The 25,338-nt window shown below is 45.9% G+C and overlaps 1 protein-coding gene across 4 annotated transcripts in view; it reads right to left on the reverse strand.

Annotated features, from left to right (window-relative positions):
- The window catches only part of CD2 (CD2 molecule), a 147,734-nt gene that overhangs the window by 39,306 nt on the left and 83,090 nt on the right, over positions 1-25,338 (reverse strand). For 2 of the 4 annotated variants that reach the window (XM_063950564.1, XM_063950563.1), the window contains exons 3-4: positions 18,910-19,155; positions 13,348-13,482 (exon numbers count right to left, since the gene is read on the reverse strand). In XM_063950564.1, the coding sequence (XP_063806634.1) occupies positions 13,348-13,482; positions 18,910-19,155 (381 nt within the window). The remainder of the gene's footprint in view (positions 1-13,347; positions 13,483-18,909; positions 19,156-25,338) is intronic. The other 2 variants (XM_063950565.1, XM_063950566.1) reach the window with 2 other exon arrangements.

The following is a 25,338-nucleotide window of genomic DNA, read 5'->3' on the forward strand; positions in this document are numbered from 1 at the left end:
CACCACCAAAAACTACTGAACCTGCCCTGCCATCATCTGAAGCAAGAAGTGGTAACGAGGTGGAATTCAACCCTCTATATGCTTCAGAGGTTGGAGGAGCAGCAAAAGGCCATTCAAGCCTATACAATTGAGCACGATATAGTAGGTGGAATGCACCTGTCTCAAGTGCAGTGGAGAATGATTTCAACGTTGTGCAAGGTTCTGATGCCCTTTGAACTTGCCACACGTGAAGTCAGTTCAGACACTGCCAGCCTGAGTCAGGTCATTCCCCTCATCAGGCTTTTGCAGAAGAAGCTGGAGGCATTGAAGAAGGAGCTAAAAGGGAGCGATTCCGCTAGGCATGTGGGACTTGTGGATGCAGCCCTTAATTCGCTTAACAAGGATTCACGGGTGGTCAATCTGTTGAAATCAGAGCACTACATTTTGGCCACCGTGCTCGATCCTAGATTTAAAGCCTACCTTGGATCTCTCTTTCCGGCAGACACAGGTCTGCTGGGGTTGAAAGACCTGCTGGTGACAAAATTGTCAAGTCAAGCGGAACGCGACCTGTCAACATCTCCTCCTTCACATTCTCCCGCAACTGGGGGTGCGAGGAAAAGGCTCAGAATTCCGAGCCCACCCGCTGGCGGTGATGCAGGGCAGTCTGGAGCGACTGCTGATGCTGACATCTGGTCCGGACTGAAGGACCTGACAACGATTACGGACATGTCGTCTACTGTCACTGCATATGATTCTCTCAACATTGATAGAATGGTGGAGGATTATATGAGTGACCGCATCCAAGTAGGCACGTCACACAGTCCGTACTTATACTGGCAGGAAAAAGAGGCAATTTGGAGGCCCTTGCACAAACTGGCTTTATTCTACCTAAGTTGCCCTCCCACAAGTGTGTACTCCGAAAGAGTGTTTAGTGCCGCCGCTCACCTTGTCAGCAATCGGCGTACGAGGTTACATCCAGAAAATGTGGAGAAGATGATGTTCATTAAAATGAATTATAATCAATTCCTCCGCGGAGACATTGACCAGCAGCAATTGCCTCCACAAAGTACACAGGGAGCTGAGATGGTGGATTCCAGTGGGGACGAATTGATAATCTGTGAGGAGGGGGATGTACACGGTGATATATCGGAGGGTGAAGATGAGGTGGACATCTTGCCTCTGTAGAGCCAGTTTGTGCAAGGAGAGATTAATTGCTTCTTTTTTGGGGGGGGTCCAAACCAACCCGTCATATCAGTCACAGTCGTGTGGCAGACCCTGTCACTGAAATGATGGGTTGGTTAAAGTGTGCATGTCCTGTTTTGTTTATACAACATAAGGGTGGGTGGGAGGGCCCAAGGACAATTCCATCTTGCACCTCTTTTTTCTTTTCTTTTTCTTTGCATCATGTGCTGATTGGGGAGGGTTTTTTGGAAGGGACATCCTGCGTGACACTGCAGTGCCACTCCTAGATGGGCCCGGTGTTTGTGTCGGCCACTAGGGTCGCTAATCTTACTCACACAGTCAGCTACCTCATTGCGCCTCTTTTTTTCTTTGCGTCATGTGCTGTTTGGGGAGGGTTTTTTGGAAGGGACATCCTGCGTGACACTGCAGTGCCACTCCTAGATGGGCCCGGTGTTTGTGTCGGCCACTAGGGTCGCTAATCTTACTCACACAGCTACCTCATTGCGCCTCTTTTTTTCTGTGCGTCATGTGCTGTTTGGGGAGGGTTTTTTGGAAGGGACATCCTGCGTGACACTGCAGTGCCACTCCTAGATGGGCCCGGTGTTTGTGTCGGCCACTAGGGTCGCTAATCTTACTCACACAGCTACCTCATTGCGCCTCTTTTTTTCTTTGCGTCATGTGCTGTTTGGGGAGGGTTTTTTGGAAGGGCCATCCTGCGTGACACTGCAGTGCCACTCCTAGATGGGCCCGGTGTTTGTGTCGGCCACTAGGGTCGCTAATCTTACTCACACAGCTACCTCATTGCGCCTCTTTTTTTCTTTGCGTCATGTGCTGTTTGGGGAGGGTTTTTTGGAAGGGACATCCTGCGTGACACTGCAGTGCCACTCCTAGATGGGCCCGGTGTTTGTATCGGCCACTAGGGTCGCTTATCTTACTCACACAGCGACCTCGGTGCAAATTTTAGGACTAAAAATAATATTGTGAGGTGTGAGGTATTCAGAATAGACTGAAAATGAGTGTAAATTATGGTTTTTGAGGTTAATAATACTTTGGGATCAAAATGACCCCCAAATTCTATGATTTAAGCTGTTTTTTAGTGTTTTTTGAAAAAAACACCCGAATCCAAAACACACCCGAATCCGACAAAAAAAATTCGGTGAGGTTTTGCCAAAACGCGTTCGAACCCAAAACACGGCCGCGGAACCGAACCCAAAACCAAAACACAAAACCCGAAAAATTTCAGGCGCTCATCTCTACATAATATATTATATAGTGAGTGACCACCAGACACACAGTGCAGTTTATTTAATATATCCTTTCTCTGCCTGAAAAAAGCGATACACACAGTGACTCAGTCAGTCACATACCATATCTGTGTGCACTGCTCAGGCTCAGGCCAGTGTGCTGCATCATCTATTATCTATATATAATATTATATATATCTGTCTGACTGCTCAGCTCACACAGCTTATAATTGTGGGGGAGACTGGGGAGCACTACTGCAGTGCCAGTTATAGGTTATAGCAGGAGCCAGGAGTACATAATATATTATATAGTGAGTGACCACCAGACACACAGTGCAGTTTATTTAATATATCCGTTCTCTGCCTGAAAAAAGCGATACACACAGTGACTCAGTCAGTCACATACCATATCTGTGTGCACTGCTCAGGCTCAGGCCAGTGTGCTGCATCATCTATATATATTATATATCTGTCTGACTGCTCAGCTCACACAGCTTATAATTGTGGGGGAGACTGGGGAGCACTACTGCAGTGCCAGTTATAGGTTATAGCAGGAGCCAGGAGTACATATTATATTAAAATTAAACAGTGCACACTTTTGCTGCAGGAGTGCCACTGCCAGTGTGACTGACCAGTGACCTGACCACACTGACCACCAGTATAGTTAGTAGTATACTTATATTGTGATTGCTTGAAAAAGTTAAACACTCGTCGTGTGACTTCACTTGTGTGTTTTTTTTTTTTTATTCTATAAAAATAAAACTCATTCTGCTGACAGACAGTGTCCAGCAGGTCCGTCATTATATAATATATAATATATACCTGTCCGGCTGCAGTAGTGATATATATATATTTTTTATATAATTTATCATCCAGTCGCAGCAGACACAGTACGGTAGTTCACGGCTGTGGCTACCTCTGTGTCTCTGCACTCGGCAGGCAGTCCGTCCATAATTGTAATACCACCTAACCGTGGATTTTTTTCATTCTTCTTTATACATACATAGTTACATAGACATCTTCTCTTTATCAACCAGTCTATATTAGCTGCAGACACAGTACAGTACGGTAGTTCACGGCTGTGGCTACCTCTGTGTCTGCACTCGGCAGGCAGTCCGTCCATAATTGTATACCACCTAACCGTGGTTTTTTTTCATTCTTCTTTATACATACATAGTTACATAGACATCTTCTCTTTATCAACCAGTCTATATTAGCTGCAGACACAGTACAGTACGGTAGTTCACGGCTGTGGCTACCTCTGTGTCTGCACTCGGCAGGCAGTCCGTCCATAATTGTATACCACCTAACCGTGGATTTTTTTCAGTCTTCTTTATACATACATAGTTACATAGACATCTTCTCTTTATCAACCAGTCTATATTAGCTGCAGACACAGTACAGTACGGTAGTTCACGGCTGTGGCTACCTCTGTGTCTGCAGTCGGCAGGCAGTCCATAATTGTATACTAGTATCCATCTCCATTGTTTACCTGAGGTGCCTTTTAGTTGTGCCTATTAAAATATGGAGAACAAAAATGTTGAGGTTATAAAATTAGGGAAAGATCAAGATCCACTTCCACCTCGTGCTGAAGCTGCTGCCACTAGTCATGGCCGAGACGATGAAATGCCAGCAACGTCGTCTGCCAAGGCCGATGCCCAATGTCATAGTACAGAGCATGTCAAATCCAAAACACCAAATATCAGAAAAAAAAGGACTCCAAAACCTAAAATAAAATTGTCGGAGGAGAAGCGTAAACTTGCCAATATGCCATTTACCACACGGAGTGGCAAGGAACGGCTGAGGCCCTGGCCTATGTTCATGGCTAGTGGTTCAGCTTCACATGAGGATGGAAGCACTCAGCCTCTCGCTAGAAAAATGAAAAGACTCAAGCTGGCAAAAGCAGCACAGCAAAGAACTGTGCATTCTTCGAAATCCCAAATCCACAAGGAGAGTCCAATTGTGTCGGTTGCGATGCCTGACCTTCCCAACACTGGACGTGAAGAGCATGCGCCTTCCACTATTTGCATGCCCCCTGCAAGTGCTGGAAGGAGCACCCGCAGTCCAGTTCCTGATAGTCAGATTGAAGATGTCAGTGTTGAAGTACACCAGGATGAGGAGGATATGGGTGTTGCTGGCGCTGGGGAGGAAATTGACCAGGAGGATTCTGATGGTGAGGTGGTTTGTTTAAGTCAGGCACCCGGGGAGACACCTGTTGTCCGTGGGAGGAATATGGCCGTTGACATGCCAGGTGAAAATACCAAAAAAATCAGCTCTTCGGTGTGGAGGTATTTCACCAGAAATGCGGACAACAGGTGTCAAGCCGTGTGTTCCCTTTGTCAAGCTGTAATAAGTAGGGGTAAGGACGTTAACCACCTCGGAACATCCTCCCTTATACGTCACCTGCAGCGCATTCATAATAAGTCAGTGACAAGTTCAAAAACTTTGGGTGACAGCGGAAGCAGTCCACTGACCAGTAAATCCCTTCCTCTTGTAACCAAGCTCACGCAAACCACCCCACCAACTCCCTCAGTGTCAATTTCCTCCTTCCCCAGGAATGCCAATAGTCCTGCAGGCCATGTCACTGGCAATTCTGACGAGTCCTCTCCTGCCTGGGATTCCTCCGATGCATCCTTGCGTGTAACGCCTACTGCTGCTGGCGCTGCTGTTGTTGCCGCTGGGAGTCGATGGTCATCCCAGAGGGGAAGTCGTAAGCCCACTTGTACTACTTCCAGTAAGCAATTGACTGTTCAACAGTCCTTTGCGAGGAAGATGAAATATCACAGCAGTCATCCTTCTGCAAAGCGGATAACTGAGGCCTTGGCATCCTGGGTGGTGAGAAACGTGGTTCCGGTATCCATCATTACTGCAGAGCCAACTAGAGACTTGTTGGAGGTACTGTGTCCCCGGTACCAAATACCATCTAGGTTCCATTTCTCTAGGCAGGCGATACCGAAAATGTACACAGACCTCAGAAAAAGAGTCACCAGTGTCCTAAAAAATGCAGCTGTACCCAATGTCCACTTAACCACGGACATGTGGACAAGTGGAGCAGGGCAGGGTCAGGACTATATGACTGTGACAGCCCACTGGGTAGATGTATGGACTCCCGCCGCAAGAACAGCAGCGGCGGCACCAGTAGCAGCATCTCGCAAACGCCAACTCTTTCCTAGGCAGGCTACGCTTTGTATCACCGGTTTCCAGAATACGCACACAGCTGAAAACCTCTTACGGCAACTGAGGAAGATCATCGCGGAATGGCTTACCCCAATTGGACTCTCCTGTGGATTTGTGGCATCGGACAACGCCAGCAATATTGTGTGTGCATTAAATATGGGCAAATTCCAGCACGTCCCATGTTTTGCACATACCTTGAATTTGGTGGTGCAGAATTTTTTAAAAAACGACAGGGGCGTGCAAGAGATGCTGTCGGTGGCCAGAAAAATTGCGGGACACTTTCGGCGTACAGGCACCACGTACAGAAGACTGGAGCACCACCAAAAACTACTGAACCTGCCCTGCCATCATCTGAAGCAAGAAGTGGTAACGAGGTGGAATTCAACCCTCTATATGCTTCAGAGGTTGGAGGAGCAGCAAAAGGCCATTCAAGCCTATACAATTGAGCACGATATAGGAGGTGGAATGCACCTGTCTCAAGTGCAGTGGAGAATGATTTCAACGTTGTGCAAGGTTCTGATGCCCTTTGAACTTGCCACACGTGAAGTCAGTTCAGACACTGCCAGCCTGAGTCAGGTCATTCCCCTCATCAGGCTTTTGCAGAAGAAGCTGGAGACATTGAAGGAGGAGCTAACACGGAGCGATTCCGCTAGGCATGTGGGACTTGTGGATGCAGCCCTTAATTCGCTTAACAAGGATTCACGGGTGGTCAATCTGTTGAAATCAGAGCACTACATTTTGGCCACCGTGCTCGATCCTAGATTTAAAGCCTACCTTGGATCTCTCTTTCCGGCAGACACAAGTCTGCTGGGGTTGAAAGACCTGCTGGTGACAAAATTGTCAAGTCAAGCGGAACGCGACCTGTCAACATCTCCTCCTTCACATTCTCCCGCAACTGGGGGTGCGAGGAAAAGGCTCAGAATTCCGAGCCCACCCGCTGGCGGTGATGCAGGGCAGTCTGGAGCGACTGCTGATGCTGACATCTGGTCCGGACTGAAGGACCTGACAACGATTACGGACATGTCGTCTACTGTCACTGCATATGATTCTCTCAACATTGATAGAATGGTGGAGGATTATATGAGTGACCGCATCCAAGTAGGCACGTCACACAGTCCGTACTTATACTGGCAGGAAAAAGAGGCAATTTGGAGGCCCTTGCACAAACTGGCTTTATTCTACCTAAGTTGCCCTCCCACAAGTGTGTACTCCGAAAGAGTGTTTAGTGCCGCCGCTCACCTCGTCAGCAATCGGCGTACGAGGTTACATCCAGAAAATGTGGAGAAGATGATGTTCATTAAAATGAATTATAATCAATTCCTCCGCGGAGACATTGACCAGCAGCAATTGCCTCCACAAAGTACACAGGGAGCTGAGATGGTGGATTCCAGTGGGGACGAATTGATAGTCTGTGAGGAGGGGGATGTACACGGTGATATATCTGAGGGTGAAGATGAGGTGGACATCTTGCCTCTGTAGAGCCAGTTTGTGCAAGGAGAGATTAATTGCTTCTTTTTTGGGGGGGGTCCAAACCAACCCGTCATATCAGTCACAGTCGTGTGGCAGACCCTGTCACTGAAATGATGGGTTGGTTAAAGTGTGCATGTCCTGTTTTGTTTATACAACATAAGGGTGGGTGGGAGGGCCCAAGGACAATTCCATCTTGCACCTCTTTTTTCTTTTCTCTTTCTTTGCATCATGTGCTGATTGGGGAGGGTTTTTTGGAAGGGACATCCTGCGTGACACTGCAGTGCCACTCCTAGATGGGCCCGGTGTTTGTGTCGGCCACTAGGGTCGCTAATCTTACTCACACAGTCAGCTACCTCATTGCGCCTCTTTTTTTCTTTGCGTCATGTGCTGTTTGGGGAGGGTTTTTTGGAAGGGACATCCTGCGTGACACTGCAGTGCCACTCCTAGATGGGCCCGGTGTTTGTGTCGGCCACTAGGGTCGCTAATCTTACTCACACTGCTACCTCATTGCGCCTCTTTTTTTCTTTGCGTCATGTGCTGTTTGGGGAGGGTTTTTTGGAAGGGCCATCCTGCGTGACACTGCAGTGCCACTCCTAGATGGGCCCGGTGTTTGTGTCGGCCACTAGGGTCGCTAATCTTACTCACACAGCTACCTCATTGCGCCTCTTTTTTTCTTTGCGTCATGTGCTGTTTGGGGAGGGTTTTTTGGAAGGGACATCCTGCGTGACACTGCAGTGCCACTCCTAGATGGGCCCGGTGTTTGTGTCGGCCACTAGGGTCGCTTATCTTACTCACACAGCGACCTCGGTGCAAATTTTAGGACTAAAAATAATATTGTGAGGTGTGAGGTATTCAGAATAGACTGAAAATGAGTGTAAATTATGGTTTTTGAGGTTAATAATACTTTGGGATCAAAATGACCCCCAAATTCTATGATTTAAGCTGTTTTTTAGTGTTTTTTGAAAAAAACACCCGAATCCAAAACACACCCGAATCCGACAAAAAAAATTCGGTGAGGTTTTGCCAAAACGCGTTCGAACCCAAAACACGGCCGCGGAACCGAACCCAAAACCAAAACACAAAACCCGAAAAATTTCAGGCGCTCATCTCTAGTTGTTATTGTTGTGAGCCGTCTGTTCAGAGGCTCCTACGTTGTCATACTGTTAACTGGGTTCAGATCACAAGTTGTACGGTGTGATTGGTGTGGCTGGTATGAGTCTTACCCGGGATTCAAAATCCTTCCTTATTGTGTACGCTCGTCCGGGCACAGTATCCTAACTGAGGCTTGGAGGAGGGTCATAGGGGGAGGAGCCAGTGCACACCACCTGATCCTAAAGCTTTATTTTTGTGCCCTGTCTCCTGCGGAGCCGCTAATCCCCCCATGGTCCTGACGGAGTCCCCAGCATCCACTACGGACTACGAGAAATAGATTTATCGGTAAGTAAAATCTTATTTTACATAGAGAGAGTCAGTGTGATCTGTGGGGTTCTACCAGACTCTAAGCACACCCCATTTACATAGGGAGAGTCAGTGTGATCTGTGGGGTTCATGTTCCAGTACCAGACTCTAAGCACACCCCATTTACATAAAGAGAGTCAGTGTGATCTGTGGGGTTCTACCATACTCTAAGCACACCCCATTTACATAGAGAGAGTCAGTGTGATCTGTGGGGTTCTACCAGACTCTAAGCACACCCCATTTACATAGGGAGAGTCAGTGTGATCCGTGGGGTTCATGTTCCAGTACCAGACTCTAAGCACACCCCATTTACATAGGGAGAGTCAGTGTGATCCGTGGGGTTCATGTTCCAGTACCAGACTCAAAGCACACCCCATTTACATAGGGAGAGTCAGTGTGATCTGTGGGGTACATGTTCCAGCACCAGACTCTAAGCACACCCCATTTACATAGGGAGAGTCAGTGTGATCTGTGGGGTTCATGTTCCAGTACCAGACTCTAAGCACACCCCATTTACATAGGGAGAGTCAGTGTGATCTGTGGGGTTCATGTTCCAGTACCAGACTCTAAGCACACCCCATTTACATAGGGAGAGTCAGTGTGATCTGTGGGGTTCATGTTCCAGTACCAGACTCTAAGCACACCCCATTTACATAGGGAGAGTCAGTGTGATCTGTGGGGTTCATGTTCCAGTACCAGACTCTAAGCACACCCCATTTACATAGGGAGAGTCAGTGTGATCTGTGGGGTTCATGTTCCAGTACCAGACTCTAAGCACACCCCATTTACATAAGGAGAGTAAGTGTGATCCGTGGGGTTCATGTTCCAGTACCAGACTCTAAGCACACCCCATTTACATAGTGTGATCCGTGGGGTTCATGTTCCAGTACCAGACTCTAAGCACACCCCATTTACATAGGGAGAGTCAGTGTGATCCGTGGGGTTCATGTTCCAGTACCAGTCTCTAAGCACACCCCATTTACATAGGGAGAGTCAGTGTGATCTGTGGGGTTCATGTTCCAGTACCAGACTCTAAGCACACCCCATTTACATAGGGAGAGTCAGTGTGATCTGTGGGGTTCATGTTCCAGTACCAGACTCTAAGCACACCCCATTTACATAGGGAGAGTCAGTGTGATCTGTGGGGTTCATGTTCCAGTACCAGACTCTAAGCACACCCCATTTACATAGGGAGAGTCAGTGTGATCCGTGGGGTTCATGTTCCAGTACCAGACTCTAAGCACACCCCATTTATATAGGGAGAGTCAGTGTGACCTGTGGGGTTCTACCAGACTCTAAGCACACCCCATTTACATAGGGAGAGTCAGTGTGATCTGTGGGGTTCATGTTCCAGTACCAGACTCTAAGCACACCCCATTTACATAGGGAGAGTCAGTGTGATCCGTGGGGTTCATGTTCCAGTACCAGTCTCTAAGCACACCCCATTTACATAGTGTGATCCGTGGGGTTCATGTTCCAGTACCAGACTCTAAGCACACCCCATTTACATAGGGAGAGTCAGTGTGATCTGTGGGGTTCATGTTCCAGTACCAGACTCTAAGCACACCCCATTTATATAGGGAGAGTCAGTGTGATCTGTGGGGTTCATGTTCCAGTACCAGTCTCTAAGCACACCCCATTTACATAGGGAGAGTCAGTGTGATCTGTGGGGTTCATATTCCAGTACCAGACTCTAAGCACACCCCATTTACATAGGGAGAGTCAGTGTGATCTGTGGGGTTCATGTTCCAGTACCAGACTCTAAGCACACCCCATTTACATAGGGAGAGTCAGTGTGATCCGTGGGGTTCATGTTCCAGTACCAGTCTCTAAGCACACCCCATTTATATAGGGAGAGTCAGTGTGATCCGTGGGGTTCATGTTCCAGTACCAGACTCTAAGCACACCCCATTTACATAGGGAGAGTCAGTGTGATCCGTGGGGTTCATGTTCCAGTACCAGACTCTAAGCACACCCCATTTACATAGGGAGAGTCAGTGTGATCTGTAGGGTTCATATTCCAGTACCAGAGTCTAAGCACACCCCATTTACATAGGGAGAGTCAGTGTGATCCGTGGGGTTCATGTTCCAGTACCAGACTCTAAGCACACCCCATTTATATAGGGAGAGTCAGTGTGATCTGTGGGGTTCATGTTCCAGTACCAGACTCTAAGCACACCCCATTTACATAGGGAGAGTCAGTGTGATCTGTGGGGTTCATGTTCCAGCACCAGACTCTAAGCACACCCCATTTACATAGGGAGAGTCAGTGTGATCTGTGGGGTTCATGTTCCAGTACCAGACTCTAAGCACACCCCATTTACATAGGGAGAGTCAGTGTGATCTGTGGGGTTCATGTTCCAGTACCAGACTCTAAGCACACCCCATTTACATAGGGAGAGTCAGTGTGATCCGTGGGGTTCATGTTCCAGTACCAGTCTCTAAGCACACCCCATTTACATAGGGAGAGTCAGTGTGATCTGTGGGGTACATGTTCCAGTACCAGACTCTAAGCACACCCCATTTACATAGGGAGAGTCAGTGTGATCTGTGGGGTTCATGTTCCAGCACCAGACTAAGCACACCCCATTTACATAGGGAGAGTCAGTGTGATCTGTGGGGTTCATGTTCCAGTACCAGACTCTAAGCACACCCCATTTACATAGGGAGAGTCAGTGTGATCTGTGGGGTACATGTTCCAGTACCAGACTCTAAGCACACCCCATTTACATAGGGAGAGTCAGTGTGATCTGTGGGGTTCTACCAGACTCTAAGCACACCCCATTTACATAGGGAGAGTCAGTGTGATCTGTGGGGTCACACCCCATTTATATAGGAGAGTCAGTGTGATCTGTGGGGTTCATGTTCCAGTACCAGACTCTAAGAACACCCCATTTGACTTTCTAACCTCATGCAACCTACTTCACCCGCTTCCGTCCAGATTTCTGGTTTAGAAACCACTGGAATCCGCCATTATTTGACTGTGGTTTCTATGCCTAATTGACAGCATTTACTAAGCAGCGGTTTTGAGCCCTCATTCCGAGTTGTTCGCTCGCTAGCCGCTTTTCGCAGCAGTACACACGCTAAGCCGCCGCCCTCTGGGAGTGTATCTTAGCTTAGCAGTATTCCGAACGAAGTATTCGCAATATTGCGAAAAGATTTTTCTTTGCAGTTTCTGAGTAGCTCCAGACTTACTCTTCCAGTGCGATCAGTTCAGTGCTTGTCGTTCCTGGTTTGACGTCACAAACACACCCAGCGTTCGTCCAACCACTCCCCCGTTTCTCCAGCCACTCCCGCGTTTTTCCCTGAAACGGCAGCGTTTTTCCGCACACACCCATAAAACGGCCAGTTTCCGCCCAGAAACACCCACTTCCTGTCAATCACACTACGATCACCAGAACGAAGAAAAAAACTCGTAATGCCGTGAGTAAAATACCAAATTTCTTAGCAAATTTACTTGGCGCAGCCGCAGTGCGAACATTGCGCATGCGCAGTTAGCGGAAAATCGCACAGATGCAAAGGAAAATAACGAGCGAACAACTCGGAATGAGGGCCTTGATGTCTAAACTGAATCCGTTGTCGAACGCCATTGGTTCCTAAATGACAATCTGTCGCGATGTGTTTTATTTGGTGGCAAGGGGGTAGGACGCTGCGGGTGGCCCTGCAGTAATGCTAACGGCTCTGGGGCATTATCACCACTTGATAAATCTACCCCTTCATATATTCATAATATCAGTTATGCAATACACACGGCCCTTATCAGTGTAGATATAACTAAGTCCAGATCAGCTGCTCAGGTGCTTTATGGGATAATGCCCCTTGTATGTTCCTATAACCAAGAACTGCACCCAGAATGGCTGATCTGCTGGAGCAGGGCCCTCCTCCCTTCCTCATATATACAATAACATCATCTCCTCGACACTGCCCGCGACGCAGCCACTGTCTAGGCACTCCCAGAAAATGGGGGTGACACGCCCAGCTCCACCCAGCCCAACCCCCAAATTCCGGCAGCCAGTCAGTCAGTCTGCGGCTTGGGGCACTGTGTGCTAGGACGCAGGACCCTGCTCTGCACATGGTCGGAACAGGACCTGCGCATGTGCAGCCGCCATCTTAGATATATTTAAGCTATCGCTTTTACATACATTTCTGAATGGGGCCCTGTGTGCAGCGTGTCACTGACTCTGCAATGCATATAAAGCTCGGTACACACTGTACAATTACCGGGCTGATTTGCCAGTAAACGGGAGATTGTCCTGTACTTTGTGTAGTGTATAGACATGACCGCAAATGCTGATAAAATGGCCAGAAATGATTCCATTATCAGAACCTATTGGCCAGAAGGTCCTGATATCGGGCAGATGGCGGGTATTCTCCATAATATCTCCTATGATCTTTTGTGACTACGTTATTCTCTCCGTGGGCCGGGCTAGCAGCAACATGGCGTCTGTGCCGTAGCGCACTCCACTTTCAGCAACTTTAAGATGGAAATATTAAAGAAGAATATGGAGCACTACAGGTCTCAGAGCGGCTCAGTCACCCTGTGCAGCATATAGAAGCTGGGTGTATGAGGAAACACCTGTATATGATGGGGCTGACAAATGCCTCAGCTGGAGCCTGGTACGGCTTATGTATTTTGTAAGGTGCTGCGGAACGCTTGTGGCACCATGTGAATAAAGGATAATACATATAACAACAACGATGTGATGAAGACATTACCACCGGTGACCTCTGTACTGCATATCTCCAGGAGACCACTGACCACCTACGTTACATCATTAGAACACAGTACGGTAACATCTTTAAAGTCTGAAGGACCAGATATGGAGTTAGAACTTACCGATGCTCCTGTTGTTACTGCACGGCCTCTGCTTCACTAAGTAAATGACCAGAATGAGGAATATAACAAAAGCGACGCACCCGCCAGCGATGCTCAGGATGAGGTAGATGTCCCAGTCTGGATTGAACAAAGAACCTGAAAGTCAGATATGTCAGCTGGAGTTGCTGGAACAGTAATAGTCTTCTGTTACATTATCAGTTTTCTGTTTTGTGCTGATTTTAATTATACAGATGTATCCTCATACCATACGGAGCAAGACGCCCAGCGCAACTGAGCCGCTCCAAGAGATATAAGATACCGTATTTTTCTTTACATTTTGCATCTTAGACACATTGGAACACCACAGTGTAATGAAGACGCTATAGCTGTACAGGAATTAGTTTATCACACAAAGTCGCAGATGAAGCACAACGGACATTGGGGGTCATTCCGAGTTGTTCGCTAGCTGCCGTTTTTCGCAGCGTAGCGATCTGGCTAAAAATCGGCCGTTCTGTGCATGCGTATGGGCCGCAGTGCGCACGCGTCAAGTACTTTCACACAAAACTGCAGTTCCACACAAGGTCGAGCGACGCTTTTCAGTCGCTCTGCTGATCGGTGAGTGATTGACATGAATGGGGCGTTTCTGGAAGGTAACTGACCGTTTTCCGGGAGTGTGCTAAAAAAACGCAGGCGTGTCTGATGAAAACGAAGGCGTGCCTGGGGAAACACAGGCGTGGCTGGGGAAACGGGGGAGTGGCTGGGCGAAAGCAGGGCGTGTCTGTGACGTCAAAACAGGAACTAAATAGTCTGCAGAGATCGCAATCTAGGAGTAGGTCTGCAACTACTCTGAAAATGCATGGAAATATTTTGGAGCAGTTCTGCTAAGCTAAGATACACTCCCAGAGGGCGCGGCCTAGCATTTGCACTGCTGCTAAAAGCAGCTAGCGAGCGATCAACTCGGAATGCGGGCGATTGGCGTGAAAAATGATGTGGCCGCTGCATTAAAGCAGTCATTGCACATATTCAGACTAAGTTGCACACAGATGTACGTCATACATCACACTGATCAGAGCAATCTAGCAAAGTAGTTGTTAGACTCGGTAATAATCACAGCTGAGTAGATTATGCTCAGGTTAGTTCTGTAAACTCTGATCAGTCTCCTGGCAACCAGTCAGTTGTGCAAACTATGGGGGTCATTCCGAGTTGATCGCTCGCTAGCTAGTTTTAGCAGTCATGCAAACGCTATGCCGCCGCCCACTGGGGAGTGTATTTTAGCTTAGCAGAAGTGGGAACGCCTGTGCAGCCGAGCTCTGCAAAAACAGTTTGTGCAGTTTCCGAGTAGCTCTGAACCTACTCAGCGCTTGCGATCACTTCAGCCTATTCATGTCCGGATTTGACATCATACACCCGCCCAGCCACGCCTGCGTTTTTGCAAACACTCCCTGAAAATGGTCAGTTGACACCCAGAAACGCCCCCTTCCTGTCAATCTTCTTGCGGCCGCCAGTGCGACTGAAAACTTTGCTACAACCTGTGCACAACCACAGCGGGCTTTGTACCCATACGACGCGCGTGCGCATTGCGGCCCATACGCATGCGCAGAAATTACGATTTTTAGCCTGAGCGCTGCGCACGATCAACTCGGAATGACCCCATATGTCTTGTTGTGCCGGGCTGTGTTCTGACTCCCAATTGTTGTAGCTGGAGTTACAATCCTGCTTGTTTCTTTGTGCTGATTGGATGTTTCAGACCTTATGGGGAATCTCCCTGGACACTCTGCTGTGGGTTGACGTCACACGCCCTACCTGAAAATGCTTTGCGAATGCCTGTGTTTTTCCAGACACTCACAGAAAATGGCCAGTTACCGCCCCCGAACGTCCGCTTACTGTCAATCAACTTGCGTACGCCTACCGATCACAAAACACACTGGATACTTTCGCAGTTTGGCCTTGCGCGTGCGCACTATGATCCGTATGCATGCGCAGTCAATAATCGCCCGCCTTGCGAATTTGCACAACAGTGATCAAGTCTGAATTAGGCCGTATATTAATCTAGTGTGAAGCAAACCTGGGCTCTGTGAAAGATCTGCAAAGTATCTTATTTCAGTGATATGATTTGTGTATATTGGCCCTCATTCCGAGTTGATCGCTCGCAAGGCGATTTTAGCAGAGTTACACACGCTAAGCCGCCGCCTACTGGGAGTGAATCTTAGCTTCTTAAAATTGCGACCGATGTATTCGCAATATTGCGATTACTAACTACTTAGCAGTTTCAGAGTAGCTTCAGACTTACTCTGCCTGTGCGATCAGTTCAGTGCTTGTCGTTCCTGGTTTGACGTCACAAACACACCCAGCGTTCGCCCAGACACTCCCCCGTTTCCCCGGCCACTCCTGCGTTTTTTCCGGAAACGGTAGCGTTTTTTCCCGCACGCCCATAAAACGGCCTGTTTCCGCCCAGTAACACCCATTTCCTGTCAATCACATTACGATCGCCGAAGCGAAGAAAAAGCCGTGAGTAAAAATACTATCTCCATTGTAAAATTACTTGGCGCAGTCGCAGTGCGAATATTGCGCATGCGTACTAAGCGGAATTTCACTGCGATGCGATGAAAAATACCGAGCGATCAACTCGGAATGAGGGCCATTGAAAAGAACTGTGTGGTATTTCATTATTGTGCTATTAACCTGGAGCACTCAGAAGATCTACTCAATAGCTTGATGCTGTGCATATTACTTGTGCTATTGGAAAGAACAGTACAGTGTTTCTCTAAAGGCATTCGTTTATGCATGCAGAAAACCGGTCACAACTTATCAATTCATATCTCTACGTGAAATATACTTGTGCTATTGGAGAAAACTGTAATATTTATATACAAGGCATTAAGCTACACATGCAAAAAATCTGTTACTTCTCATCAATTCTCTATTGTAGAAACTTTAATTTTCTAGCAAAATATTTATTAGTGCTATTTGGAAAACTGGCAAACATGCTGTTCAGTGAAGACTTCCCATGCAATAGTGAAAATCTGGCATGCTTTTTTGTCTCTTGTTTTAGTAGTCTCTGAGGTGTCCCCTCTTTAAATATGCAGTATGTGTCTGTGATCTTGACCTTACACTACTCAGATTTAAGCTCAAGATGACGGGAGGCACTCATAACAGTAGTCTGTCACTTCCAGTGATTTTATTTATGTAAAGAAGATGCACATTTTGAGCAAGAAGGGGCTATTTCCCACGACTGAAGCCACAGTGTAGGAGGACACATCTGTAGATATATACTGAATATCTGTTTTATAAACACATCATTTAAAATAGCTTCTGTTGTGTCACTTGAGCCTGTTATCAGATGCCTCTATTTGTAACGGCCGTCAGTGACATGTATCAAGTCAGTAGTAATTTGGGCTTGGCACAATGTGGTTTTCTAATACAGAGTTAATCAAAACGACCTTTTGGTCTCTTGCACAAAGAATACACTCCCACTGCATCAATTCCACTCACAATTAATATTCCAAAACACTGCACAACTAAGGAGTCATTTAGGAGCCCTTAAGTTCTCCCGATTACGTTCTCCCGATTTACTCTGTTACAACCCAATCGTTATTTAACAATAATATGTAACATATACGTATAGAGCATGTACATGGCTGAATCCACTGACTTATGGATCTGTTAAGAAACACAGAGATCGGACTAAATTAAAGGTTTCATTTAAAAAGACTATGCATAATGCTTATACAGTAACAAAAATAACTCATAATTGGACATACCAGATTATGCAAATAACTTAAAATGCAGAAAAGCAGAAACAAATCAGTAACAATTTACGAATTAGGAATCAGCTTTCTGCACAGGACACAGAATTTCCAGTAACAAGTTTCATGCACGATGACCAGTCACTAGGATTATACAATGCATGGCATGTTTCTCTGCCCTTTACTATAAATGGGCTGTGACACCCAGTCCCTCCTTTCTCTGAAGTTGAGAATTAGTTTAAACTGCTAGCTACACACATGCATCTATCCTGGGCTCATGTTCCTTCAGCATGGTTGTAACTATAGTGGGTACAAGGGGTGTCAGTGCTATGGGGCTCAAAGGCCTAGGGGCCTAGACCCATATTATAACGCTGCATACCCATTTCCCAGATTTGCCTGCTAAGCAGTTGGGTCTGATTCATTGTCCAGCCTGAGCTGTGTCACAATACATTGTCAGTGAGAGGAGTTTGTAGTGGATGTTATAATGGTAAGGGGGGCTGTAATGTGGCATAATATGATCTGGAGGCCACTGTAATATGTGATAATTTGATCAGCTCATTGTCATGAGGAGGTCACTATAATGTTATATAACATATATAATAACTTTGGCATTTTAATGGGGCACAATATGAAATGGAGACACTATGATGTGGCAGAATGTGCACTGGGGCACTGTAATGTGGCATAGTTTGAACTGGGGCCGCTATGTCATAATGTGAATTGGGAATGCTGTGTGGCATAATAGGTATTGGCAGACCTACAATGTGACATTATGTACTGTAAATGAGGGAACTACAATGGTTCATAAAATGAATTAGGGCACAGCTATGGGCAATAATATTATCTAGGGCACTGTTATGGGCCATAATAGTAACTAGGGCACTGCTATGGGGCATAATATTAATTAGGGCACTGTTATGGGGCATATTATATTAACTAGGGCACTGTTATGGGGCATAATAGTAACTAGGGCACTGTTATGGGGCATAATATTAATTAGGGCACTGCTACGGGGCATAATATTAACTAGGGCACTGTTATGGGGCATAATATTAATTAGGGCACTGTTATGGGCCATAATAGTAACTAGGGCACTGCTATGGGGCAAAATATTAAGTAGGGCACTGTTATGGGGCATAATATTAACTAGGGCACTGCTATGGGGCATAATATTAACTAGGGCACTGCTACGGGGCATAATATTAACTAGGGTACTGCTATGGGGCATTATATTAACTAGGGCACTGCTATGGGGCATACTATTATCTAGGGCACTGCTATGGGGCATAATAATTACTAGGGCACTGCTACGGGGCATAATATTAACTAGAGCACTGCTATGGGGCATAATATTATCTAGGGCACTGCTATGGGGCGTAATATTAGCTGAGGCACTATTATGGGGCATAAAATTAGTAACTGCTTTGTAGAGGGGTCTTGCAAAAATCATTGGGACAGGGGCCCCTTCAATATGTTGCTATGGGGCCCACAAAGTTCTGGTTACACCGCTGTCAGCAGAGAGGGGGTTTTAGCCACATCACAGAGTAACACAGGATTTTCAGAAGTGGACCAATGGGCAACGGGAGATCATGTCCACTTTGGGGACCCTCTCATCAGCTTTTTCTATTTCCTAAGCATAAGAGAGCTGTGCCCTGTAACCGAGATTTGGTGTAGAGGTTTTGCAAACAGAAATGGGTCATACATGGTTATCCGCTGTTCCTGGCCTGTGCTTGGCTTCAGATAATCACCTCTGCACACGGGCCCACACTGTGATTTCCAGGCCTGGAGATATACATTGCGTTATGACATTAATGTTACATAATACGATTATTCTCACCCTTTGAGCAGTTGATCTCCTTAGTCTGCTGTTCTTTGCTCACTGTGTTTTTGGCCACACAGATCACAGTTCCAGGCTGCTCTTTAAGATTTATAGAAACTGAATGCGATTTTCCTTTAAAGTTGCCCTTTGTATGGTTGTTCCACAAAATGATTACATTTGGATCAGTACCCGCTGAAATTGAGCATCGTATGACGACATTCTTGGCTGTGCAATTGGATTCGATTCTTGGCCCGTCCACTGGCTCTGCAAATGAAAACAATTTACACTGAGAAACCTCTTAATTGGGTACTGCTGTACACCTGCTCGTAAACATATCATCTGCCAGTCATGGGACTCAATGCAAAAAAACGTGCAGACATGGTCAAAAGGTTCAGTTGTTGTTCATACCAAACACCAGAATGAAAAAATGCGATCTAAGTGAATTTGTCTGTGAAGCAATTGTTGCTGTCAGTTGGGGATAGTTTAAGAATATTGAAAAGTGCTGGTCTCCTCAGATTGTCACCCAGAACAGATGGTGGTCTCATCTAAACGGAGAATACCTAGCTCACATCGGCGTGATACAGAGGTGGACGGAATGCTGATGTTTGTGCTACTGCCCCAATGGCGCATGCGTTCCCCTGACTGTGCGCAGAGAGCATTATTGTGTGTGGAGTCGTTTTCAGTTGAGTCGGCAGCGCACAACTATGGGCAGTGACTGTGAGGTGGCTTGAAAGGTTCACAAAAAGGCTGTCTCACGGGCATGTCAGAGAGCGCGGCCGCGTTCCCAAATGCGGATCTACTGTCAGAGAGACGCCATGTTTGGGGCAATTTTAGAATAGGCTGCAACAAATGTCAAAGGTGCAAGCGATGGTGTCAGCGATGGTGCAAGCGATAGTGTGCGGAATGGTGGCGAGATCAGAACCACCGGCACAGTTGCACTGTCCTCAGACACTAAGGGGTATACTTACTAAAAGTCGATTTATGTCGATGTTTGATCGATTTTGTGTTTCAGGGTATAAGTCACACGTTTACCAACAGATGATTTTTGACATTGTGTAAAAAAAATATTCAAAAATCATCTGTTAGTAAATATGTGATTTAGACCCTGAAACACAAAATCGATCAAAAATCGACCCAACACCGAGCAAAAAATCGATCAACATCGACCCAAATCAACTTTTAATAAATATACCCCTAAAAGTGAGCGTCTGGACGCTTGTGCTCTCCATCACACGCTGGTGCACAAGGGGCAGTCTGACGTGAGCGTTTGCATATTATCGCTCCCACGGTTCTGATAGCGGTTGCTATTGGAAACACAGTAGCGTCCACATTAAAATCAGGCCCATAGCGTCTGTTCAGCCATAATGCACACGCTGCAGTCATGTAAAAACAGTAACTATGACATACAGTGCATCCGGAAAGTATTCACGGCGCTTCACTTTTTCCACATTTTGTTATGTTACAGCGTTATTCCAAACTGGAATAAATAAAAAAAATTTCCCTCAAAATTCTACACACAAGGGCCCTCATTCCGAGTTGATCGCTCGCAAGGCGAATTTAGCAGAGTTGCTCAGGCTAAGCCTACGCCTACTGGGAGTGAATCTTAGCTTCTTAAAATTGCGACCGATGTATTCGCAATATTGCGATTACAAACTACTTAGCAGTTTCAGAGTAGGTTCAGACTTACTCGGCATCTGCGATCATTTCAGTGCTTGTCGTTCCTGGTTTGACGTCACAAACACACCCAGCGTTCGCCCAGACACTCCCCCGTTTCTCCAGCCACTCCCGCGTTTTTTCCGGAAACGGTAGCGTTTTTATCCACACGCCCCGAAAACGCCGTGTTTCCGCCCAGTAACACCCATTTCCTGTCAATCACACTACGATCGCCGGAGCGAGGAAAAAGCTGTGAGTAAAAATACTATCTTCATTGTAAATTACTTGGCGCAGTCGCAGTGCGAATATTGCGCATGCGTACTAAGCGGAATTTCACTGCGATGCGATGAAAATTACCGAGCGAACGACTCGGAATGAGGGCCAATACCCCATAATGACAACGTGAGAAAAGTGTTTTTCAGATTTTTGCAAATTTATTAAAAATAAAAAACTTAGAAATCACATGTACATGTACGGTGATAAAGTACCAGCCAATCAGCTCCTAGCTGCCATGTTACAGGCTGGGTTTGTAAAATGACAGATAGGAGCCGATTGGCTGGTACTTTATCTCATGTGCCTTTATCTCCATCCAAGGCTTAGTAAATAGACCCCTAAGTTACACCCTGACACTGGTTATCTGGTTCTCTTACCCTGACTTGATGTACCAGCAGCGGTCACTCTGTTATAGCCCATACAATGATTTCTTCAGAAGCCAATGTCCAGCCGGTATAATACCAAGTCATAGTAGATAAGGAAATGACCATATATAATGTAATGTGCTGTATCTTGCAACAGGCAAGAAGATCTCCTTAGTCACAGCTGGATTTGTGAGTGCAACCTTTGGCAACAAGATTTCCATTGGTGCTGAGCTTCTTGCAGAAGACCCCCTTATTTTTGATGGTTTTATGGTCGCTTGGCCTGTCCACAACAGTCCAAGGGGGTCATTCCGAGTTGATCGCTAGCTGAAAATGTTCACGGCGCAGCGATGATGCAAAAAAACGGCACTTCTGCGCATGCGGTGCAATGCGCACGCGCGACGTACTTTCACAACGGCCGATGTAGTTTCACACAAGGTCTAGCGAAGCTTTTCAGTTGCAGTGCTGGCCGCAGAGTAATTGACAGGAAGAGGGCGTTTCTGGGTGTCAACTGACCGTTTTCAGGGAGTGTTTGAAAAAACGCAGGCGTGCCAGGAAAAATGCAGGCGTGGCTGGGTGAACGTGGGCGGGTTTGTGACATCAAATCCGGAACTGAACAGTCTGAAGTGATCGCAAGCGCTGAGTAGGTCTGGAGCTACTCTGAAACTGCACAAAATTTTGTAGCCGCTCTGCGATCCTTTCGTTCGCACTTCTGCTAAGCTAAAATACACTCCCAGTGGGCGGCGGCTTAGCATTTACACGACTGCTAAAACTGCTAGCGAGCCATCATCTCGGAATGACCCCCAATGTGTCATTGCTGTCTATAGCTGCAAGCTCTTTATCTGTGGCTGATTTCCGCTCTTCCCAGTCGCTGCCTGACTCTGCTGCTGGGGGCGTGTGGCAGAGAGGAATTGCCCACATTTGAATAGAACGTTCAACTTTTGTGGTTCTGGAAAGAAACACACCCTTTCTTCCATTAGGAGGAGCTAATTTATATAAACCTATTATCTCTAAATAAATTTAGACATCAGGCGCAAACAACAGTAATTATAGTTTATATATATATATATATATATATATATATAAAACTCCCTGACTATTGGAAGACAGAATCCAGATTTTGTTCGCAAATGGACAGGTATCTTGAATAAATGTGCCCTAGATTTGATGATCCTCGTTATCGAGGAAGCTGGACGCGAGCTCCAGATTGCACGCACTAAGATACAGAATCTTGAAAGAGAACACCAGAGTATCTTGCAAGACGAGGCGAATGCTGGCTGGGTTTCTAAGTTACAACAACAGTGTGAACAATATAGGAAGAATCTTATCAAGTTCAAAAAGAACAAAAAGCATACTGTAGATGCAGATTATGAGGAGAACCACGTTTACAAGTGGTTATCTGGAGGTGTATACGAAAGTCGTAGTAGGGCCCTGGAAAGGCGCAGAAGGCCATGGCAACAGAGACGTCCTCAGAGTCGTAACAGAAACGGGGCTTTGCACAATAACAGTGATAGTGAATTTGCTACATCGGAGCCTGAGGAATCATCCACTTCAGCAGATGTCCCTTTAGACAAAGTGCCTGTTGCTCAAGCACATGGAGGAAGGCCACCTGCAGGGGCAAGCAATGTAAAAGAGGTACGCGACGTCAGGAGAAATCCGTCTCGCAAGAAAATAACTTAATCTTCAACCTATCTAATAGGACTCTGTCTGATATGGAGATGCAGGTGTTACGTAAAGGACTTTCGTTTGTCCCTACTAATTTTTTTGATGGTTTTACCTGGCGTATGGATCATCATAGATTTGCAAGAAATCTTCGCCTGAAAGAACATTTCCAATATCAGAATAGTATATCTGATTCAACTTCACTTGAAAGTTTCCTTAGAGGTAAATCAAAATCTAGGTTTGATCCCGTTTCTACTAATTCATCACTTAAGACCTTTAATCGCCTTTTGGATGAATCTGTGATGAAATTTACAGCTGCTCCGGGCATTGTTCATAAAAATCTTCCGAATCGAGAATCCATGGCACTACGTGATTTGGGCTCCTATGATGACATTATTATTCCCCCCCCCCTCCCCGCGCCGATAAAGGTGGAGCAATTGTGATACAAGATATACATAAGTATCGTGCTGAAATGAATCATCAGCTGTCTGAGGAAGGAGTTTATTCACGTCTGCATGGTAATCCTACTATCAAATACCAGAAAGAATTAAATGGTATTCTTTCAGTAGCTGTACATCAAAATCTCATTACAGCTAAAATAGCTGAAGCGCTACAGGTGGACCATCCCAAAATTCCGGTATTATATACCTTGCCCAAGCTGCATAAAAACAGTCGTGACCCACCGGGCTTGTGGTTCTTTATATCAACCTACTGCTCAACTTTTAGACCATCTGTTGCAGCCTCTGCTTTCAAACAAACAGTCCTTTCTTAAAGACACCACGGATTTTTTGAAATTGCTTAATGGTGTCGGGGATATACCAGAGCTCATGTGCTGTCTCGATGTGTGTAGTTTATACACGTCGATTCCGCACATGGGTGGATTGGCCTCTATGAAAAATTTTCTGTTACAGTTCTTGGATCCTAATTTATTTAATCATGATCTGTTCTTGAGGTTACTTGAATTGACTCTGTACCGTAATTACTTTCTTCATGATGGTTATTATTTACAGGAACGTGGGTGTGCGATGGGGTCAGCAGTGGCCCCGTCATACGCCAACGTATTTATGTTTGACCTAGAAGACAGTATGTTTTTGAATCGCTGTGATGTCTGTCAGTATATCAAATTATATACTAGGTATATAGACGACATATTTTTGTTGTGGACGGGGGGTGCTGACAGGTTTAATACCCTCATGCAGGAAGTTAACAATATGAATTCTTCTATTAAATTCACTTACTCCAGTAGTGAAGAGACAGCTAATTTCCTGGATGTACGTGTAATTTTGAAAGAGGGTGTTATTGTGACAGAGGTATTTAACAAATATGTTGACCGTAATACCTTTTTGCTGGCATCCAGTCATCACCCTGGCCCTCTTAAACGAGGGTAACCGTTATCCCAGATGATGACGGTGGCCAGGATCTCTAGTGATTCCTCACATGCACTGATAGCTATAGATGAGCTCATTTTGAAGTTTGTAGCAAGAGGTTATGATCTCAAGGTCTTGGAAGAACAAAAATTACAGGTTTTACTAATGTCCAGGTCACAATTGCTTCAGACTCGTACCCGTCAGTCAGAACGTATTTTGCCCTGGGTGAGCAACTTTAATACAGCCAGCCCTGTTATCAACCGTGCGACTAAAGCACTTTGGCCAATTGTGGCCACAGATAAAGATTTACCGGGACTTAGTACCATGCGCCCTATGGCAGCTTTCAAAAGAGGACGTAATCTAAGGGATAGATTAATGATTACCGATATTACTGGTAACATAGAAACATAGAATTTGTCGGCAGATAAGAACCACTTGGCCCATCTAGTCTGTCCCCCCCCCCTTTTTTTTTTTACATTATTTTTATCTCTAACCTTATTTGATTCTTATTTCTTTGTAAGGATATCTTTATGTCTATCCCATGCATGTTTAAATTGCTCTACTTTCTTAGCCTCTACCACCTCTGATGGGAGGCTATTCCACTTGTCCACTACCCTTTCTGTGAAATATTTTTTCCGCAATAATTTTTCCCCTGAACCTCCCCCCCTCCAGTCTCAGTGCATGTCCTCGTGTCCTATTGCTTCTCTTCATTTGGAGAATGTTTCCCTCCTGGACTTTGTTAAAACCCTTGATATATTTGAAAGTTTCTATCATGTCCCCCCTTTCCCTTCTCTGCTCCAAACTATACATATTGAGATTTCTTAGTCTTTCTGGGTATGTTTTGTGATGTAGGCCATGCACCATTTTACTTGCCCTCCTTTGTACAGTTTCTAATGTATTAATATCCTTTTGAAGATATGGCCTCCAGAATTGAACACAGTATTCTAGATGAGGCCGTACCAATGAGCTATACAGTGGCATTATTACTTCTTTCTTTCTGCTGCTGATTCCTCTCCCAATGCAGCCAAGCATCTGACTAGCCTTCCTCATTGCCTTGTTACATTGCTTACCTGCCTTTAAGTCATCTGAAATAGTGACTCCTAGATCCCTTTCCTCCTCAGTAGTTTCCA

Source organism: Pseudophryne corroboree, chromosome 2 (assembly GCF_028390025.1).
Source record: "Pseudophryne corroboree isolate aPseCor3 chromosome 2, aPseCor3.hap2, whole genome shotgun sequence".
Taxonomy (NCBI): domain Eukaryota; kingdom Metazoa; phylum Chordata; class Amphibia; order Anura; family Myobatrachidae; genus Pseudophryne; species Pseudophryne corroboree.